This window comes from Carassius carassius, chromosome 4 (genome assembly GCF_963082965.1).
Source record: "Carassius carassius chromosome 4, fCarCar2.1, whole genome shotgun sequence".
NCBI classification, from domain to species: domain Eukaryota; kingdom Metazoa; phylum Chordata; class Actinopteri; order Cypriniformes; family Cyprinidae; genus Carassius; species Carassius carassius.
The window spans coordinates 1,696,101-1,714,939 of NC_081758.1; the positions used below are offsets into that span (position 1 = coordinate 1,696,101).

The window sequence follows — 18,839 nt, forward strand, 5'->3', positions numbered from 1 at the left end:
GACTGACGGTGTGTGTTATCTCAGCGAGGGTTGCGTGTGGTGTTTCTCCTCTCGGTGTGTTTCGAGTGACGGTGTGTGTTATCTCACTGAGGGTTGCGTGTGGTGTTTCTACTCTCGGTGTGTTCCGAGTGACGGTGTGTGTTATCTCAGTGAGGGTTGCGTGTGGTGTTTCTACTCTCAGTGTGTTCTGAGTGACGGTGTGTGTTATCTCAGTGAGGGTTGTGTGTGGTGTTTCTCCTCTCGGTGTGTTCTGAGTGACGGTGTGTGTTATCTCAGTGAGGGTTGCGTGCGGTGTTTTTCCTCTCTGTGTGTTCCGAGTGACGGTGTGTGTTATCTCAGCGAGGGTTGCGTGTGGTGTTTCTCTGCTCGGTGTGTTCCGAGTGCAGTGTGTGTTATCTCACTGAGGGTCGCGTGTAGTGTTTCTCTGCTCGGTGTGTTCCGAGTGACGGTGTGTGTGTTATCTCAGTGAGGGTTGCGTGTGGTGTTTCTACTCTCAGTGTGTTCTGAGTGACGGTGTGTGTTATCTCAGTGAGGGTTGCGTGTGGTGTTTCTACTCTCAGTGTGTTCTGAGTGACGGTGTGTGTTATCTCAGTGAGGGTTGCGTGTGGTGTTTCTCTGCTCGGTGTGTTCCGAGTGACGGTGTGTGTTATCTCAGCGAGGGTTGTGTGTAGTGTTTCTACTCTCAGTGTGTTCTGAGTGACGGTGTGTGTTATCTCAGTGAGGGTTGTGTGTGGTGTTTCTCCTCTCGGTGTGTTCTGAGTGACGGTGTGTGTTATCTCAGTGAGGGTTGCGTGTGGTGTTTTTCCTCTCGGTGTGTTCCGAGTGACGGTGTGTGTTATCTCAGTGAGGGTTGCGTGTGGTGTTTCTACCCTCGGTGTGTTCCGAGTGACGGTGTGTGTTATCTCACTGAGGGTTGCGTGTGGTGTTTCTCCTCTCGGTGTGTTCTGAGTGACGGTGTGTGTAATCTCAGTGAGGGTTGCGTGTGGTGTTTCTCCTCTCGGTGTGTTCCGAGTGACGGTGTGTGTTATCTCAGCGAGGGTTGTGTGTAGTGTTTCTCCTCTCGGTGTGTTCTGAGTGACGGTGTGTGTTATCTCAGTGAGGGTTGCGTGTGGTGTTTTTCCTCTCTGTGTGTTCCGAGTGACGGTGTGTGTTATCTCAGCGAGGGTTGCGTGTGGTGTTTCTACTCTCGATGTGTTCCGAGTGACGGTGTGTGTTATCTCACTGAGGGTTGCTTGTGGTGTTTCTCCTCTCGGTGTGTTCTGAGTGACGGTGTGTGTAATCTCAGTGAGGGTTGCGTGTGGTGTTTCTCCTCTCGGTGTGTTCTGAGTGACGGTGTGTGTTATCTCACTGAGGGTCGCGTGTGGTGTTTCTCCTCTCGGTGTGTTCTGAGTGACGGTGTGTGTTATCTCACTGAGGGTCGCGTGTGGTGTTTCTCCTCTCGGTGTGTTCTGAGTGACGGTGTGTGTTATCGCAGCGAGGGTCGCGTGTGGTGTTTCTACTCTCAGTGTGTTCTGAGTGACGGTGTGTGTTATCTCACTGAGGGTCGCGTGTGGTGTTTCTCCTCTCGGTGTGTTCTGAGTGACGGTGTGTGTTATCTCACTGAGGGTCGCATGTGGTGTTTCTCCTCTCGGTGTGTTCTGAGTGACGGTGTGTGTTACCGCAGCGAGGGTCGCGTGTGGTGTTTCTACTCTCAGTGTGTTCTGAGTGACGGTGTGTGTTATCTCACTGAGGGTCGCGTGTGGTGTTTTTCCTCTCGGTGTGTTCCGAGTGACGGTGTGTGTTATCTCAGTGAGGGTTGCGTGTGGTGTTTCTACTCTCGGTGTGTTCCGAGTGACGGTGTGTGTTATCTCACTGAGGGTTGCGTGTGGTGTTTCTCCACTCGGTGTGTTCTGAGTGACGGTGTGTGTAATCTCAGTGAGGGTTGCGTGTGGTGTTTCTCCTCTCGGTGTGTTCCGAGTGACGGTGTGTGTTATCTCAGCGAGGGTTGTGTGTAGTGTTTCTCCTCTCGGTGTGTTCCGAGTGACGGTGTGTGTTATCTCAGTGAGGGTTGCGTGTGGTGTTTCTCCTCTCTGTGTGTTCCGAGTGACGGTGTGTGTTATCTCAGCGAGGGTTGCGTGTGGTGTTTCTACTCTCGGTGTGTTCCGAGTGACGGTGTGTGTTATCTCAGCGAGGGTTGTGTGTGGTGTTTCTACTCTCGGTGTGTTCCGAGTGACGGTGTGTGTTATCTCAGCGAGGGTTGCGTGTGGTGTTTTTCCACTCTGTGTGTTCCGAGTGACGGTGTGTGTTATCTCAGCGAGGGTTGCGTGTGGTGTTTCTACTCTCGGTGTGTTCCGAGTGACGGTGTGTGTTATCTCAGTGAGGGTTGCGTGTGGTGTTTCTCTGCTCGGTGTGTTCCGAGTGACGGTGTGTGTTATCTCACTGAGGGTCGCGTGTGGTGTTTCTCCTCTCGGTGTGTTCTGAGTTACGGTGTGTGTTATCTCACTGAGGGTCGCGTGTGGTGTTTCTCCTCTCGGTGTGTTCTGAGTGACGGTGTGTGTTATCTCACTGAGGGTCGCGTGTGGTGTTTCTCCTCTCGGTGTGTTCTGAGTGACGGTGTGTGTTATCTCACTGAGGGTCGCGTGTGGTGTTTCTCCTCTCGGTGTGTTCTGAGTGACGGTGTGTGTTATCGCAGCGAGGGTCGCGTGTGGTGTTTCTACTCTCAGTGTGTTCTGAGTGACGGTGCGTGTTATCTCACTGAGGGTCGCGTGTGGTGTTTCTCCTCTCGGTGTGTTCTGAGTGACGGTGTGTGTTATCTCACTGAGGGTCGCATGTGGTGTTTCTCCTCTCGGTGTGTTCTGAGTGACGGTGTGTGTTATCTCAGTGAGGGTTGTGTGTGGTGTTTCTCCTCTCGGTGTGTTCTGAGTGACGGTGTGTTATCTCACCGAGGGTTGTGTGTAGTGTTTCTCCTCTTGGTGTGTTCTGAGTGACGGTGTGTTATCTCAGCGAGGGTTGTGTGTAGTGTTTCTCCTCTCGGTGTGTTCTGAGTGACAGTGTGTTATCTCAGCGAGGGTTGTGTGTAGTGTTTCTCCTCTTGGTGTGTTCTGAGTGACGGTGTGTGTTATCTCAGTGAGGTTTGTGTGTGGTGTTTCTCCTCTTGGTGTGTTCTGAGTGACGGTGTGTGTTATCTCAGTGAGGTTTGTGTGTGGTGTTTCTCCTCTCAGTGTGTTCTGAGTGATGGTGTGTGTTATCTCATTGAGGTTTGTGTCTAGTGTTTGGCTGCACTGAGCCGGTTTTGAGCCATGTGCTAAGAGTTGTGTTGCTTGGAATGAGTTTTGCAGATGATGTGAACTGTTTAGCTCAGGTGACTGTTGCTAGTGCAGACTGTAGTTATAGTTTTGCACATGTAGCTCCATGTAACTGATAATAGATGTAAATACTGAGACCCTCTCTATTTGTATGTTATATTACTGTTCTTGAAATGAAATAAAAAAAGAGACAGACACGTCTTTTATCTTCGACTGTCATCCATTAAAAATCGCTAATACTGTCTTGTATGTATTGTCGAACAATGCTTTTATTCAGTTGTGTTTTAATGCATAGAGCTGTACATTGTTATTACTAATTTGCATTACCATTACTGACACCATTTGAATGGCTATTTTAAAGTTTGTCAGTGTCAGTGTAGAGATACACAGTCTATGATTGATAAATATCTGTTATATATTATATAGGGATTACATCCATGTGTTGATTTCTATTATATGTCAGGCACCAGTTCTTGGGATTATTGGATGTAAATGATTATGTGATCTACAAATGTGACCATTAAGGCGAAGGTCATGAAGGTTTCTGAGCTGACATATGTCCCGTCGAGGGGATATTAGATAAAGCAACATTAACTGAGCAATAATTCTGACTCCTTTGAATGAAATTTTACAAAGGTAATTAGTATAAAACAGCATAGAAAAACTGGTCAGGACTTAAGCTGGTCTCTTTATGCTGGACTGCCTGGACTTTAATTACTGGATCCATTGTTTCTCTGTGGCTAAAAAGTTGGGTTTCTGTCCAGTCCCAAAACGACAGCAGCATCAACAAAAACATATGAAAACACACAGAGAGCAGAAAGTGATTAAATCAAGCTCACGCTTTTCAATACTCAAAGTGACCCCTGAAAGAATAACACTTTCGTCAGCTTTCAGCAACCTAAAAAAGGTTTTAGCAACATTTGCCACCTAAAAAAATGCAATATTCAATACTCAGTTTTGTTCACTATCATATCTAGCTCTTGCATTTCCATTAAAGATTGCAATAAACATAAAATATGTTGAATTTCTCACTTTTTAATACAAAAAAGTATCAACTATGTTTTTGCATTTTTTAATTAATTTTTAAAAATTTTTGGACATAGAATTTAGTAAAATCATTGGGATCTTTTAAGAAGGATATGATGATTCAATGGTATAATCATCTGAGGTTTAATGCCATCCAGAGAACATCATAGATTTAATTTAAGACAGATGAATGTCTGTAATATAATGAATTGTACCATGACAGCAGGGGCATCCCAGGCTATTGCAGTGATTTAACATTGTTTCAGAAGCAAGCTTGTTCTTTCATTGTCTGATGAACAAGCGCAGACAGGCTGCATGAACATGTTCAACTTAAGTCAACTTATGCATGTCATTTATGAATACTGTTCCTGGAGCATATATACACATATAGAGCATGAGAAAACATACAGTAGGCTATATAAAATATACAGCATAAGAATCTCTATGTGCATACATGCACACGAGGTAATACAAGTCAGCATTTAATGTGCAAAATATACAATATGCTAAATAAATAAAATAAAAAAGACCAGTCTTTGTAATGCAACATTTTGAAACAATGTGTGCTAAATCTTCCGTAGTTGAACAATAGCATATTCTGGTACTGGATGTTGAAATTAGCATAGAAGAAGAGGCACTTATATGTTATATCTGCATGAAAATGTGTGAGTGCATTGTAATATACCCTATTTATGTTTACGCCTAAGGCATGGAATATTTAAGTTTATTTATAAAGAGCACAACTGTGTATGTTTGCAGCCATGTGTGATGAAATGCACAAACCCATACAACACATGAGTCCATTTGATGTTTATATTAGGTCAGAAGTTGATATTTTGCTTCTTTTGTGTGTGTGTGTGTGTGCGTGCATGCATGTACGTGTGTGTGTGCGTGCATGCATGTACGTGTGTGTGTGTGTGTGCACACTCTTTCTGATCGTGTTCAGTTCTGGCTCTGCTCTCCTGAGAGTGTCTATTGGCTGGCACTTTTCCTTTGGTGCATCATGATAACCCATCACAGTTTCTCCTGAAGGCTGTGTGATGCCTTAGGCGTCTCTCTTGCATAGACTAATGATTTCTCAGGAGTCACAGCAGCTCAGTTTAGATCATGTTATTCAGTTTTGCTGCTGACCACTGATTCTGATACATTTTCAGCCAAAGATAAACACTACGCTTAGTGTTTGTAAGATCAGTCTTGCCTGAATATGTACTGTACTCCTTTATACTTTAGCCTGTTGAGAGCATGTCCAGGTCACATTTCACTCCAAAATTACCCAAAAATTTGAATTTGCTGAAAATCCAAGGCCATCATATATATATATACTCAAATATGATTATACATAAACTGTATACAGTATATTTTATCAGATGCACATCTATATATTAGTGTATTACTGAAATTTGAATTACATACATAGCAATATTTAAGTAAAAAATATTGCGGCAATTAATTATTTTGTATAATTTCATTATGCATTAAGTATGTGCATTTCATATGTTGATTGTTAATATACTGTATATGGAAACATTTTTTTGCGTTAGTGAAATAAATGTTTTAAAAAACTACAATTTATCCCTAAATTGTGTAAAACCATGTCAAGTATAAAGTGTGTTTTTTGTTATGTAAGTTTTCAGTTGTCACAGCATTGTTTTCTTGAGTCTTTGGTGAGGTTTTTTTCTTCTTCATGTTATCAATGGGAGCTGCTTGGCTGGAAAAAGAATGGCATGATATGTTTATTACCTATCGATTATGAACAGTGAATAGAGGAGAGATTTAAATGTTAATGTACTAGTAATTTATACTGCATGTGTAATCAATTACTCTTTATTATTACAAATAGATTCTTAAAATATATTTGGCTTTTTCCCCACATCTAATAATAATAATGATAATAATAATAATATTAATAATGAATCTTTATAGTGGAAAAAGATTTTGTAGATTATTAAGATATTCTTCACTCTAAGAACAAAAAAATGATTATTTTATTACAGTTATTCACTGAAAGGTTCTTTAAAGAACCCAGAATGGTTCTTCAGTGGCATCACTGTGAAGAATCCCTTTAATAAGCTTCATTTTTAAGACTGTACTTATTTAATGATGGAACAATATTTTTAAATATGATCACTTCTGCAACAGCTTAGCATGCACCCAGAACACCCTAATAAATTAAATATACATATATTTTTTAATATATAATACCCTAGTAACTGATACAAATCACACCTCAATCTTAGCAAGCACTGGGTTTATGTGGACTTGCAGTTTATAGGATATTAACAAAATAACGTGAAGAATTTTGTAATCTCTCTCTCTTTTTCTGCCCACACACACCATGAACCTTTCTCCTGCTGTGTCTGGAACACAGCGTTCCTGAATGAAGGCATGAAGAGAGAGAGAGAGAGACTGATTGAATGAAAGAGAAGAGATGTGACAGAACAGCTGTGTCCAGAGTCTCTAGAGTATAATCCTTGATAATCTGACCCTCTTACAGCGGATGATGGAGCAAGAGCAGCTCTGAAGCAGACAGAAACTTGTGATAGCAATATCAATGAAGCGCTGATTCTTAACCCAATACATGAGATGAAGTCAATAAAGCAATTGTGTACAATATGGAACATTACAGAATACATTTTAAATAAAAAACAAAACTTTGCAATAATTTTTTACAAAGTCCTTCTATATATATTTGTATCAAATTAACAGTTAAAGTTATTTGTACACAACAAGTCCAACAAATGAAAAATAATAAATATTATGAATTTGTTAGTATTTTGTGTATTTACATTAGTATTTAGTTAGTTAGTTAAATATTGTTAGTATGATATATTACAATAAACCTGCATTTTGAAGTTCAGGTGATCATATCTAATGTAAAGCTTGTATTTTCAGAGGAACATTTTTTCACTTGGCACTGTCACTGAGCGTGCGCCTTCACCTCTCTCCGGTCTCATGCGCTCCTTGTCACCTGAGTTCTAGGACTGCAATTCCCATCCTTCCCTTCTGCTATCATTAGTTTCCAGCCCTGTCTGGTTTTCTCATCAGCATCATCATATCCACCTGTTAGTCATTATCCCCCGTTTATCTGGACTGCCTGGTTCTGTGTTTCTCTGTGAAGTGTTGTTTTACCACGCTGCATGTTGCTTCGTGCTACCTTAGTGTTTTATGCTCTGTGCATCCTTGGTTTGATACCTGCTTCAATAAAGTCCTGCAGATGGATCCGACTGCCTCTACTTCGTCATTACAGAACACTTCACCACCACAGGATCCAGCAGACTTCCTGAGTCTTGCTTCCGAGGTTCATTCCCAGGCATCTGTGTTACTCACACACCAACAGCAGCTGACCAAGTTAACGAATCTCACCGAAGAACTTGTGAGGTCTGTTCATACTCTCACTCTGCAGAGCGCGGTCGCTAACTCAGCTTAAGCTCCCGCTGCACCTGTGCCCGTCACATCAAGCGTGAGTACGGCTGCATGCAATCCCAAATTATCTCTACCAGAGAAGTTTAATGGCTCACCAGCTGCCTGTAGAGGATTTCTGTTGCAGTGTGAATTATTCGTCAGCCAGCAACCCCAGCTGTATCCCAATGACGCGTCCCGCGTTTCATTCATCTGCTCACTACTCACCGGGAGGGCGTTGGAGTGGGCGACTGCTCTCTGGTCTGGGGGTCATCATACCTTTCCCTCCTTTAATGTGTTTATGTCTCAATTCAGAGAGGTATTTGAACATCCCGCTGGCGGCAAGGAACCAGGGGAACAACTCCCCACATTAAGTCAAGGGAATTCCACCGCGGCGGATTACACGCTTTCCTTCCGCACCCTGGCAGCGCAGACAGGGTGGACAGAGTCACCGCTTAAACTGCTGTATCGTAGGGGGCTGCAAACGCATCTGCAAGGGGAATTGGCGTGTCGCAATGATGGGATGTCCCTCGGAGAACTTATGGACCTTGCCATTCGCCTCGACAATCTCATCCGCTCTCGACGCACGCCTCTCACATCCAGCTTTTTCACTCCTCCCCCTTCCGGCACGGATTACGAGCCTATGCAGGTCGGCTTCACACATCTAACCACAGAGGAACGTGAGAGAAGGATGCTCTAGGTAATTTTGTCGATTTGGAGTTTGCCTTGTCTAAAAATATCTCTCTCATTCCTTGTGAGTCTCATGTGGCTGTGGCCGCTCTGGATTGACGCCCCCTGGGGACAGGGGAGGTACAATACATCACGCAGCCTCTGACGCTCAACTTCGGGTCTCGTCACACGGAGAGAATTCAGTTGTACTCAATAAACTCACCCCTTCATCCTGTGATTCTGGGATTGCCATGGCTGGAGAGACACAACCCTCTCATTTCCTGGGTCGACAGGAGAATCAATCAATGGTCCCCTTTCTGTCACGCCCACTGCTTGCCTGCCCTCCATGGTCCTAAATCTAGCCACAGTTCCCCCGAGAGAGTGAATCTGCAAGGAGTTCCTGCTGTATATCATGATCTGGCTCAGGCTTTCAGCGAGAGAGAGTCTTCACTTTTACCCCCGCACCGGTCCAGTGACTGCGCCATTGAACTTCTACCTGGAGCCGTTCCCCCGCACGGCCGTGTGTATCCACTTTCGCAACCGGAGACTGAGGCCATGAGAGCGTATATCGAGGAACAGCTTGCTAAAGGATTTATCACCACTTCCACATCCCGGCGTCCGCGGGGTTTTTCTTCGTCAAGAAGAAGGACGGGAGTCTTCGGCCCTGCATCGATTTCCGTGGTCTCAATGAGGTAACTGTGAAATATCGATACCCTCTGCCTTTAGTCCCTGCAGCACTGGAGATGCTCCGCTCAGCCCGGTACTTCACCAAATTGGATTTGAGGAACGCTTACAACCTCATTCGCATACGGAGAGGTGACGAGTGGAAGACGGCCTTTTCTACGACTACTGGCCACTATGAGTATCGGGTAATGCCCTTCGGGCTGTCCAATAGTCCTTCTGTGTTCCAGTCTTTCGTTAATGAGGTCTTCCGGGACATGCTGAATCAGAGGGTTATTGTTTATATTGATGATATCTTGATTTTTTCAGAGACTCTCGAAGCTCGTGTACGGGACGTGCGTGCAGTTCTCAAACGTTTGATTAAGAATCAGCTCTACGCCAAAACTCAGAAGTGCGAGTTTCATCAGACGCGCATCACCTTCCTGGGATATGTCATCAGCGCTGAGGGGGTTCTCATGGATGACAGCAAGGTCAAGGCCGTGGTGGACTGGCCTCAACCTTCTTCTGTGAAGGAGTTACAGCGATTTCTGGGGTTCGCCAACTTTTATCGTAGGTTCATTCGTAACTTCAGTCTCATTGTGGCTCCTCTCACATCTCTTCTCCAGGGCGGGAAGCGCATCCGATGGTCTTCTGAGTGTACTGCAGCGTTTAATCAGCTGAAAGAGAGATTCACTGCCGCACCCATCCTCCATCATCCCGACCCGGAGAGGGAGTTCGTCGTGGAGGTTGACGCCTCGAACACTGGAGTGGGTGCGATCCTGTCCCAACGTCACGGTAACCCTGCAAGAATGTTTCCCTGTGCCTTTTACTCCCGCAAGTTAAGCTCGGCAGAGCGCAATTATGATGTGGTTGACCGGGAGCTTCTAGCCATGAAGGCTGCCCTGGAGAAATGGAGGCACTGGCTGGAGGGGGCACGTCAACCTTTCACCGTCCTCACAGACCACCGAAACCTTGAATACATCAGGTCTGCCAAGCGTTTGAATGCTCGCCAGGCTCGCTGGTCACTGTTTTTCTCCCGTTTCAATTTCAGGATGACGTACAGACCTGGGTCCAAGAACGGGATGGCTGATGCTCTGTCTCGTCAGTTCGAGGATTTCAACGAAATCACCAAGCCAGAACCCATCCTACCTCCCACTCTGATCGTGGCACCTGTGCAGTGGGATATTATCTCTGAGGTCACTGAGGCTCAACAAGCTCTTCCTGTACCGGCCGAGTGTCCTGTGGACCGCCTTTTCGTGCCTCTCGAGCTCCGTGAGCGGGTGCTTCAATGGGTTCACTGCACACCCAGCGCGGGACACCCAGGTATCACTGCTACTGGTGGTCCACACTCCGGGCTGATGTTATCAAATTCATCCATCAATGTTCCACCTGTAACACTGTCAAATCTTCCCACCTTAAACCTGCCGGTCTCTTACAGCCACTTCCAGTTCCTCAGCGCCCGTGGTCCCACATCGCTGTGGATTTCGTAATGGATTTACCTCCGTCTCAGGGATTCACCACAGTGCTGTCAGTCGTGGATCGCTTCTCCAAGTCCTGTCGTTTCATTCCCCTTAAGGGTCTACCCACTGCCATGCAGACTGCGGAGGAACTTCTCAATCACGTATTTTGTCTGTTTGGTCTCCCCGAGGACATTGTCTCCGACCGTGGCCCTCATTTCACTTCCCGTGTATGGAGGGGACTTTGCTCCAAACTCAATATCAACATCAGCCTCACCTCTGGATACCACCCGCAGTCTAACGGTCAGGCTGAACGGGCGAACCAGGACCTCATTCGGTTTCTACGGACATACTGTTACGAGAACCAACAGGACTGGAGCCAATTCTTGGTTTGGGCGGAGTACGCCCAAAATTCCCTGGTAAAGCCTGCCACTGGTCTAACGCCCTTCCAATGTGTCTTAGGTTTCCAACCCCCTCTCTTCCCGTGGCCAGGAGAGCCTTCAGACCTCCCTGCAGTGGATACGTGGTTGCAACGCAGCGAGGCCACTTGGAATACCGCTCATGTCCATCTGCGACGTGCCATCCGCCACTTTCAACTTCATGCGGATCGTAGGAGACGTGAGGGTCCGCAGTATAGGCCTGGACAGTGGGTGTGGCTCTCCACCCGTGATCTGTGTTTAAGGCTCCCAAGCAAGAAGTTGTCCCCTCGCTTCATTGGGCCCTTCAAGATTCTTTGACAGATCACTCCGGTCTCATTTCGTTTGGCTCTCCCAGCACATTATAGAATCTCACCCACCTTTCATATGTGTCTTTTCAGACCCGCTGCCGCTCCCAGGAGAGAGGAGGCTCAGGAGGGGATCGGTTCCGTGCAGGCTCCCCCAATTGAGGTCGGAGGCGAGGAGGCATACTGGGTACGAGACATCCTGGACTCCAGACGTCGCGGCGGGGTACTGCAATACTTGATTGACTGGGAGGGCTATGGCCCTGAGGAACGTTCCTGGGTCAGGTCTCAGGACGTCCTGGACCCTGCTCTTCTTACCACCTACCATCACACTCACCCAGATCGTCCCGCTCCAAGACCCCGTGGAAGACCCCGCCGTCGTTCAGGTCCTCGCTTCCGGAGCCGCTCGCAGGGTGGGGGCTCTGTCACGGAGCGCGCGCCTGTCACTGAGCGTGCGCCTTCACCTCTCTCCGGTCTCATGCGCTCCTTGTCACCTGAGTTCTAGGACTGCAATTCCCCTTCCCTTCTGCTATCATTAGTTTCCAGCCCTGTCTGGTTTTCTCATCAGCATCATCATATCCACATGTTAGTCATTATCCCCCCTTTATCTGGACTGCCTGGTTCTGTGTTTCTCTGTGAAGTGTTGTTTTACCACGCTGCATGTTGCTTCGTGCTACCTTAGTGTTTTATGCTCTGTGCACCCTTGGTTTGATACCTGCTTCAATAAAGTCCTGCAGATGGATCCGACTGCCTCTACTTCGTCATTACAGGCACAGTTGCATTTTTATTTTATTTTTGGTTTTTAACAAATCCAACCCAGAACATGGATTAGACATTTCAATCTACCACAAAAAAAGTTCTACATCAATCAGTCAGTTTTCTGTTCTTTTTTTCTTTTCTTTTATTTATTTTCAAAAATGCATGTTTCATAAATGAAGGTTGAATTTACTTAAAAAACAAAAGTGAGTATGTTTTTCAGATATATATTTGTATATAATATATTAAATATTGATGAAATGAAAAGCCACTTAAGTGTATTGTAGATAGTTCACTTTTATATTGTTTCATAACACACTTCTAAAAATTTGCAATCAAAATGTAACTTTTGTGGGTGCTTTAAAATGACTTATTTTGTTGTGTTTAACATACTTAAGCACATCAAGTACTTGATCATTTTAAATGAATTTGATATTACATTTAAAGTTAATATATATTCTAAATCTTCACTACCAATGTATAAACATTTTCGATAGAATGACAGTAAAGTATATTTTAGTTTACCATAAATGCTTGTCGATACATTCGGCAGCACTTTAACCCTATTTCAGTGACAATAGACATAATTATGAATTTACATATAAAGATGTGCTTAATTGTGTCAAAAATCACTCTTAAATTCATCTAATTGCATTTATAATACACATAATAAATTTTTATTCAATTGGAGTTAATATGCAATTAGTGTCCAAAAACATTATTTTCAGTTCACACATTTAAGTACAATTTAAAAAAAAAAACCTGTACGCTAAAGTGTACTTCTTTTTCACAAGGGTACAACCCGATAGATTTATGTTTAAAATAAGACATAAACAAGTCTTCTGTGCATGTTTGCAGGCCGTGCTGTGATGGAGGAATAGTTAAAGAGTGCAGTGCTTAAAGCTGGAGCTGTGCTGAGTTCAACAGATTCATCACTGTTACACTGCTCTCTAGTCTCTCCTCCCAATCCCTCTGTGTCCTGTGACACAAATGGACAGAGAGCAATACATCTGTGTGTGTGTGTGTGTGTGTGTGAGAGAGAGATAGAAAGACAGTGAGTGCACAGTGTTCCATAGAGAGAAAACAATCCAGAGGAAAATTCTACATAGACACAGATTTTTCATGACTAAAAGTTCCACTCTCTTACGTCTCAACTTTCTTCCAGATGTTTCTCATGATGCTGCGTGCACGTTTCCTCACTGTACATCACGTTTCCACTGGCGCTGATATTGCACGACACTTCTATAAACGAGTTCTTTTGAACTTTACATTTTACATTCTAAAAGCAAGCCTAAGAAGAATCAACATGTGCTGCGTGTAATGCGTTAGAATAACAGACTGATTAACAGTGGAGTGAAATGATCCAAAGATGTTACAAACATTATCAGCACTCTCCTGTATACCTTTACTACCCAGTTACTACTGCTAGTTACTACCCAGCCTTGTGCTTTTATTCTTTCTATATGGAAACACACATCTGCACTTATATCATACTGAGTACTGTATTTTCTGTACCTAGTGCTTTGAGCAGTGCTTCTACTGTTTGCAGATTATATTAAGATGAGTGCGATTATGTAAGATGAGTGCGTCTGTGTAATCATTTATGTCAAAATCCAGTTTTATAATTTGATCTCAGTGTGGTATTTTTGGTTTATCTTTGGATGTCACTCTTTTGTTGTGTTGTGTCTCTTTTAGGCTTTCTGTTCCTACATCCTGTGTTTGAGCTGCTGGATGAGGGAGGGGTGACCTGGTCACTTTTCATCCGATGCTTTTTTTTTTTGCTAGTCAGGTCCAATGCAAGCTGCTTGTGAATTAGTCTCTCTGTGTGTGTGTGTGTGTGTGTGTGTGTGTGTGTTCAATCTAAATGACATCACTGTAAATCCCCATCATCTCTCATTCCAAAGAGCGAGAGATCGGGAGAAAAACAGGGATAGAGCAAAGGAGACGAAAGTAAGAAAGAAACTGCATTTTTCTGAGATTTGCAAACTTTCTTGAATCTTCAACCTTTGTTCACCTGGGTTGTCTTTATGTGTTGTTTGTTTGTTTACCTTTAAGCATAAAGCCAACTAAAGGTTTATGCTTAAAGCATCAGTAAACAACATCACACTATTTTCACTATGATGGAGAAAGAAAAAGTATCTTAAATCAGGAGATAATTTTTTACTGCATATCAAAAAAATTGTAATCTCACAATTTTAAATTCTTTTTTTACTAGAATTTTAGATATATTTACTAGAAAATATAAAATTACATATTTAGCGAATAGAAAATTAAAACTAATCAATTATTATTATTATTATTATTATTATTATTATTATTGTACAGTGCAAGAGAAGATATTGTAAAAGGGAATGTGTGTGTGATTTTTGACAGTGATATGAAGAGATGTTTTGGCTCCATTTTCATAGTGCAAAAAATCAAATATCCAGGATGAGATTTTTATTTTTTTTTGTCTGTGAGAGTTTCGGGATAAATATGGCATCTCCAAATTATATATTTATTTTGTACCTACATGCTGAATTTTGATCTTTTTTGCTTTTCTTTTATCTTTGTATATTTAGTCCTGCTCGTTGGAGTGCATCTAAATGCTCAACTGAGATCTCAAACCAAGGACGAACACAAACCAAACCAAGCCAAACCCAGGAATATGGCCATGTTTGGGAGTCGTGGGGCAAAGGGGGGTAAATTCTCCGTTGAAGACCTGTACGGGATCACCAAGAAACCTAAAACCTCATCAGGGCCAGCATGCAGCACTGGGGCAAAAAGAGTTGTGCAAGGCCGTGGGAAGGGGCAGAAAGGAGAAACGGATGCCCTGGCCTCTCAGATCCTGGAGGCGGCACACAGACTGGTCGAGCAGCGGCGTCTTGAGCTTTACCTGAGAGAGTGTAGCCTCAGCATCAATGACTGCCAATCAGAGAGACAAGCCATGCTGTACCGGTGAGTGTGTGTGGAGAAGTGTTCGGGGAAACGCTCTCTCAGTGGTGTCAAAATGCCAAACCTAAGAGTAAATGAAGGTGTATAAAAGTGGAGGTAGCAGCAGGTGAATGGGATGCTGTCATGCTGTATAAGGCTGCACAGTAAGCCGTATACAGTAGTGCACTACATAGCTGTTATGTGAAGACACTCTGTTGCTTGTTTAATTCAGCAAACAGTGTCCTTTTCTCATAAAATTTGGTTTCTTTGCATATTTTTTTAAACAAATAAATAAAAAGAAAACAAACAAACAATTAAATCCTGCAGACTACCAACATTTTTAACCATTAAATGTAATGCATATTATAGATGTTATTATGTTGCATGATTCATTGGTGTGTATTATTTAAAAGAATTATAGAATATGTCAATATATCAAATATTATTCACACATATACAAACAAATATCTACAAGCAAAAGTGTAAAGTGTGAAATATGCAGTGATAAAGTGTCTTTGACAGTAGTTGTGTCACAATCTCTAGCTGGAGTCCTGTGAGCTTCACTAGAGGGCACTCCATTCCACACTCTTGGACTGTTACCTTGTATTTGATTGACTGCTGCCTGCCCTGATCATTGTAGGATTACTCTTTGTGTCTGTGTCTTGTATATTATTGTTTGCTGGAATCTGACCCAGCCTGTCCTGACTACGCTCTTTTAATAAAGCCTGCTATTGGATCACCACTTCGCTGTCATGACAGCTCTATTGTTACAGAATCACCAGCCACACCCAGATCCAGCAGCTTTATTTGGCAACCCAGCCCAACAATGGACCCAGTAAACCAGCTATTACATCTCCGTCAAGGAGGCCTATCTATTGAGGAGTATTTCCACCATTTCTGTGAGTTGTCATATCAAGTATCGCTTTATGATGAGGTTTTGTTTAAGGACTTGTTCCGTTTTGGACTCAGTGAACCAACTAAATCATTTTTACCTGGAGGGGAGTTTAACGGTAGTTTGAGGGACAGTATCGACTATGCGCTGTTGTTATGTGGCTCTACTTTTACTGTTGGAGAAACAGTGTCTCTGCCCAAAATGGCTGCTTATCCAGAGACTTTTGGCAAAATTCCTGAGTATCGTCCCATCAAGGCTGCCAAGTCAGAGCCTGAGCCATGCCAAGTCACGGCTGATCTTCCTGAGTTGAGTCACATCACGGCTGATCTTCCTAAGTCAATTCAAGTCCCAGTTGATCATGAATCAAGTAACATCTCAGCTGATCTCCCAGAGTTTCATTACATCTCCGGAGTCTCGTCACGTCTCAGCTGAACTTCCGGAGTCTTGTCACGTCTCAGCTGAACTTCCAGAGTCTCGTCACGTCTCAGCTGAACTTCCGGAGTCTCGTCACGTCTCAGCTGAACTTCAGGAGTCTCGTCACGTCTCAGCTGAACTTCAGGAGTCTCGTCACGTCTCAGCTGAACTTCAGGAGTCTCGTCACATCTCAGCTGATTTTCCGGAGTCTCGTCACGTCTCAGCTGAACTTCCGGAGACCTTCTGGAGTCTCGTCACATCTAAGCTGAACTTCCGGAGTCTTGTTACGTCTCAGCTGAACTTCCGGAGTCTTGTCACGTCTCAGCTGAACTTCCGGAGTCTCGTCACATCTAAGCTGAACTTCTGGAGTCTCGTCACGTCTCAGCTGAACTTCTGGAGTCTTGTCACGTCTCAGCTGAACTTCCGGAGTCTCGTCACATCTCAGCTGAACTTCCGGAGTCTTGTCACGTCTCAGCTGAACTTCAGGAGTCTCGTCACGTCTCAGCTGAACTTCCAGAGTCTCGTCACGTCTCAGCTGAACTTCAGGAGTCTCGTCACGTCTCAGCTGAACTTCAGGAGTCTCGTCACATCTCAGCTGATTTTCCGGAGTCTCGTCACGTCTCAGCTGAACTTCCGGAGACCTTCTGGAGTCTCGTCACATCTAAGCTGAACTTCCGGAGTCTTGTTACGTCTCAGCTGAACTTCCGGAGTCTTGTCACGTCTCAGCTGAACTTCCGGAGTCTCGTCACATCTAAGCTGAACTTCTGGAGTCTCGTTACGTCTCAGCTGAACTTCTGGAGTCTTGTTACGTCTCAGCTGAACTTCCGGAGTCTTGTCACGTCTCAGCTGAACTTCCGGAGTCTCGTCACATCTAAGCTGAACTTCTGGAGTCTCGTCACGTCTCAGCTGAACTTCTGGAGTCTTGTCACGTCTCAGCTGAACTTCCGGAGTCTCGTCACATCTCAGCTGAACTTCCGGAGTCTTGTCACGTCTCAGCTGAACTTCCGGAGTCTTGTCACGTCTCAGCTGAACTTCCGGAGTCTTGTCACGTCTCAGCTGAACTTCCGGAGTCTTGTCACGTCTCAGCTGAACTTCCGGAGTCTTGTCACGTCTCAGCTGAACTTCCGGAGTCTCGTCACATCTCAGCTGAACTTCCAGAGTCTCGTCACACTGATCATCCAGAATCACCTCACTTCCCGTTTGCACTCAGAACTTTGAGGTCAGTTCTTCAATACCCCCAGCTGGTATTCCTAAACCAGCCCCCATCCCTTTGGGTCCAGTAAGCCGCTTCTGAACTTTTGTTTTGCTCTGAACCAGTTGAAGCGGCCATCTCTGAACTCTCGTCCTGTTCTGAACCAGCCATGTTTTCCGCATCCACCTCCCTCCTGGTCTTTATTCTATTCTGTTTGGAGCATCTGGAAGGTGCTCCTTGGTGGGGGGCTCTGTCACGATCTCTAGCTGGAATGCCCGTGAGCTTCACTAGAGGGCACTCCATTCCAGGGACTCATCAATTGCAATCACCTGTCTCTCATCACCTCATCAGTCTCACACTATAATAACAGCACACACACACGGTCACACCCCTTCCGTGTTTCCTAGTTTGCATGTTCCTAAGTTTTGCCTTTCTTGTGTTTTGATCCTTGGACTGTTACCTTGTTTTTGGTTGACTGCTGCCTGCCCTGATCACTGCCTGTCTTGTTGAATCACTCTTTTGTCTGTGCCTTGTATGTTATTGTTTGCTGGTATCTGACCCAGCCTGTCCTGACTACGCTCTTTTAACCTCTTTTAATGCTCTTTTAACCGCACCCCGACGCCCTCGTCCTCAACGCCCCTCAACTTGCACGTGTCAGTGTTTATGAATAGATTAAATGAAACGGGACAAATTAAATCTTGACAATCTATATATCATTATAAAGATAAAAGGCCTCAAGCATCGACGACAGATCACTGTTTTTCAATGGAAAGCTTATAAAGACTGTATTTGCTACATTTGTGTAAGCAGTACACATAAAAACATGAGCAATGAAAACGCTGTACATACCAGATCCGTCATAATAACGAGTCATAAACACATCCACAGCTGTAAATCCCGTTTTAGTTAGAAAGGTAAGGGTCCACTGAACGACATCTCATGAAGCACGTTTATGTTTCAGTTCTTCAGCGACAGTATTGTTTGCGTCCGTTATGGAATAACTCACGGTCAGAAACTGTGTCTTGGTAGTAAAAAAACGGCATGGTTTTACAGCGTACAGTGTCACAAACAGAATGAGACGATCCACCGGAAAAAAGAATGAATGAAAAATAGGCGAAAGATAGTATATTTGAATTTTGTCGCTCCCTTGTGACGCGCTCTGACGCACCTGTCAGCTGATGGAGGCGGAACTTATAGCGTTCGCCTTTTTCTTTGTTTTATTTTTCAACAGTTTTTATATATGTGAGAGTGTGTTTTATGTTGAATGTGAATGTATCTGCATGATTACCATCTGTTTGAGTGCAAATCAGCCCTAATTCATTAATTCATTGTAAATGCTGCATTTCTAACAATCTCATGATTTTCTGTAATTGGCAAACAAAGTTAAATCTTTTTTTATTTTTATTTTTTTCTTATGTTTCTTACTCAAATTATTCTTATTGTATTTTTCTAGTGC

General features: G+C 44.0%; 1 protein-coding gene across 2 annotated transcripts in view; it reads left to right on the forward strand.

The window, feature by feature from the left end:
- Positions 1 to 14,539: 14,539 nt before the first annotated feature.
- LOC132132215 (voltage-gated potassium channel subunit beta-2-like) overlaps positions 14,540 to 18,839 on the forward strand; it is a 33,757-nt gene continuing 29,457 nt past the window's right edge. For both annotated transcript variants that reach the window (XM_059544539.1, XM_059544547.1), the window contains exon 1: positions 14,540 to 14,909. In XM_059544539.1, the coding sequence (XP_059400522.1) occupies positions 14,620 to 14,909 (290 nt within the window). In that variant the 5' untranslated portion in view covers positions 14,540 to 14,619. The remainder of the gene's footprint in view (positions 14,910 to 18,839) is intronic.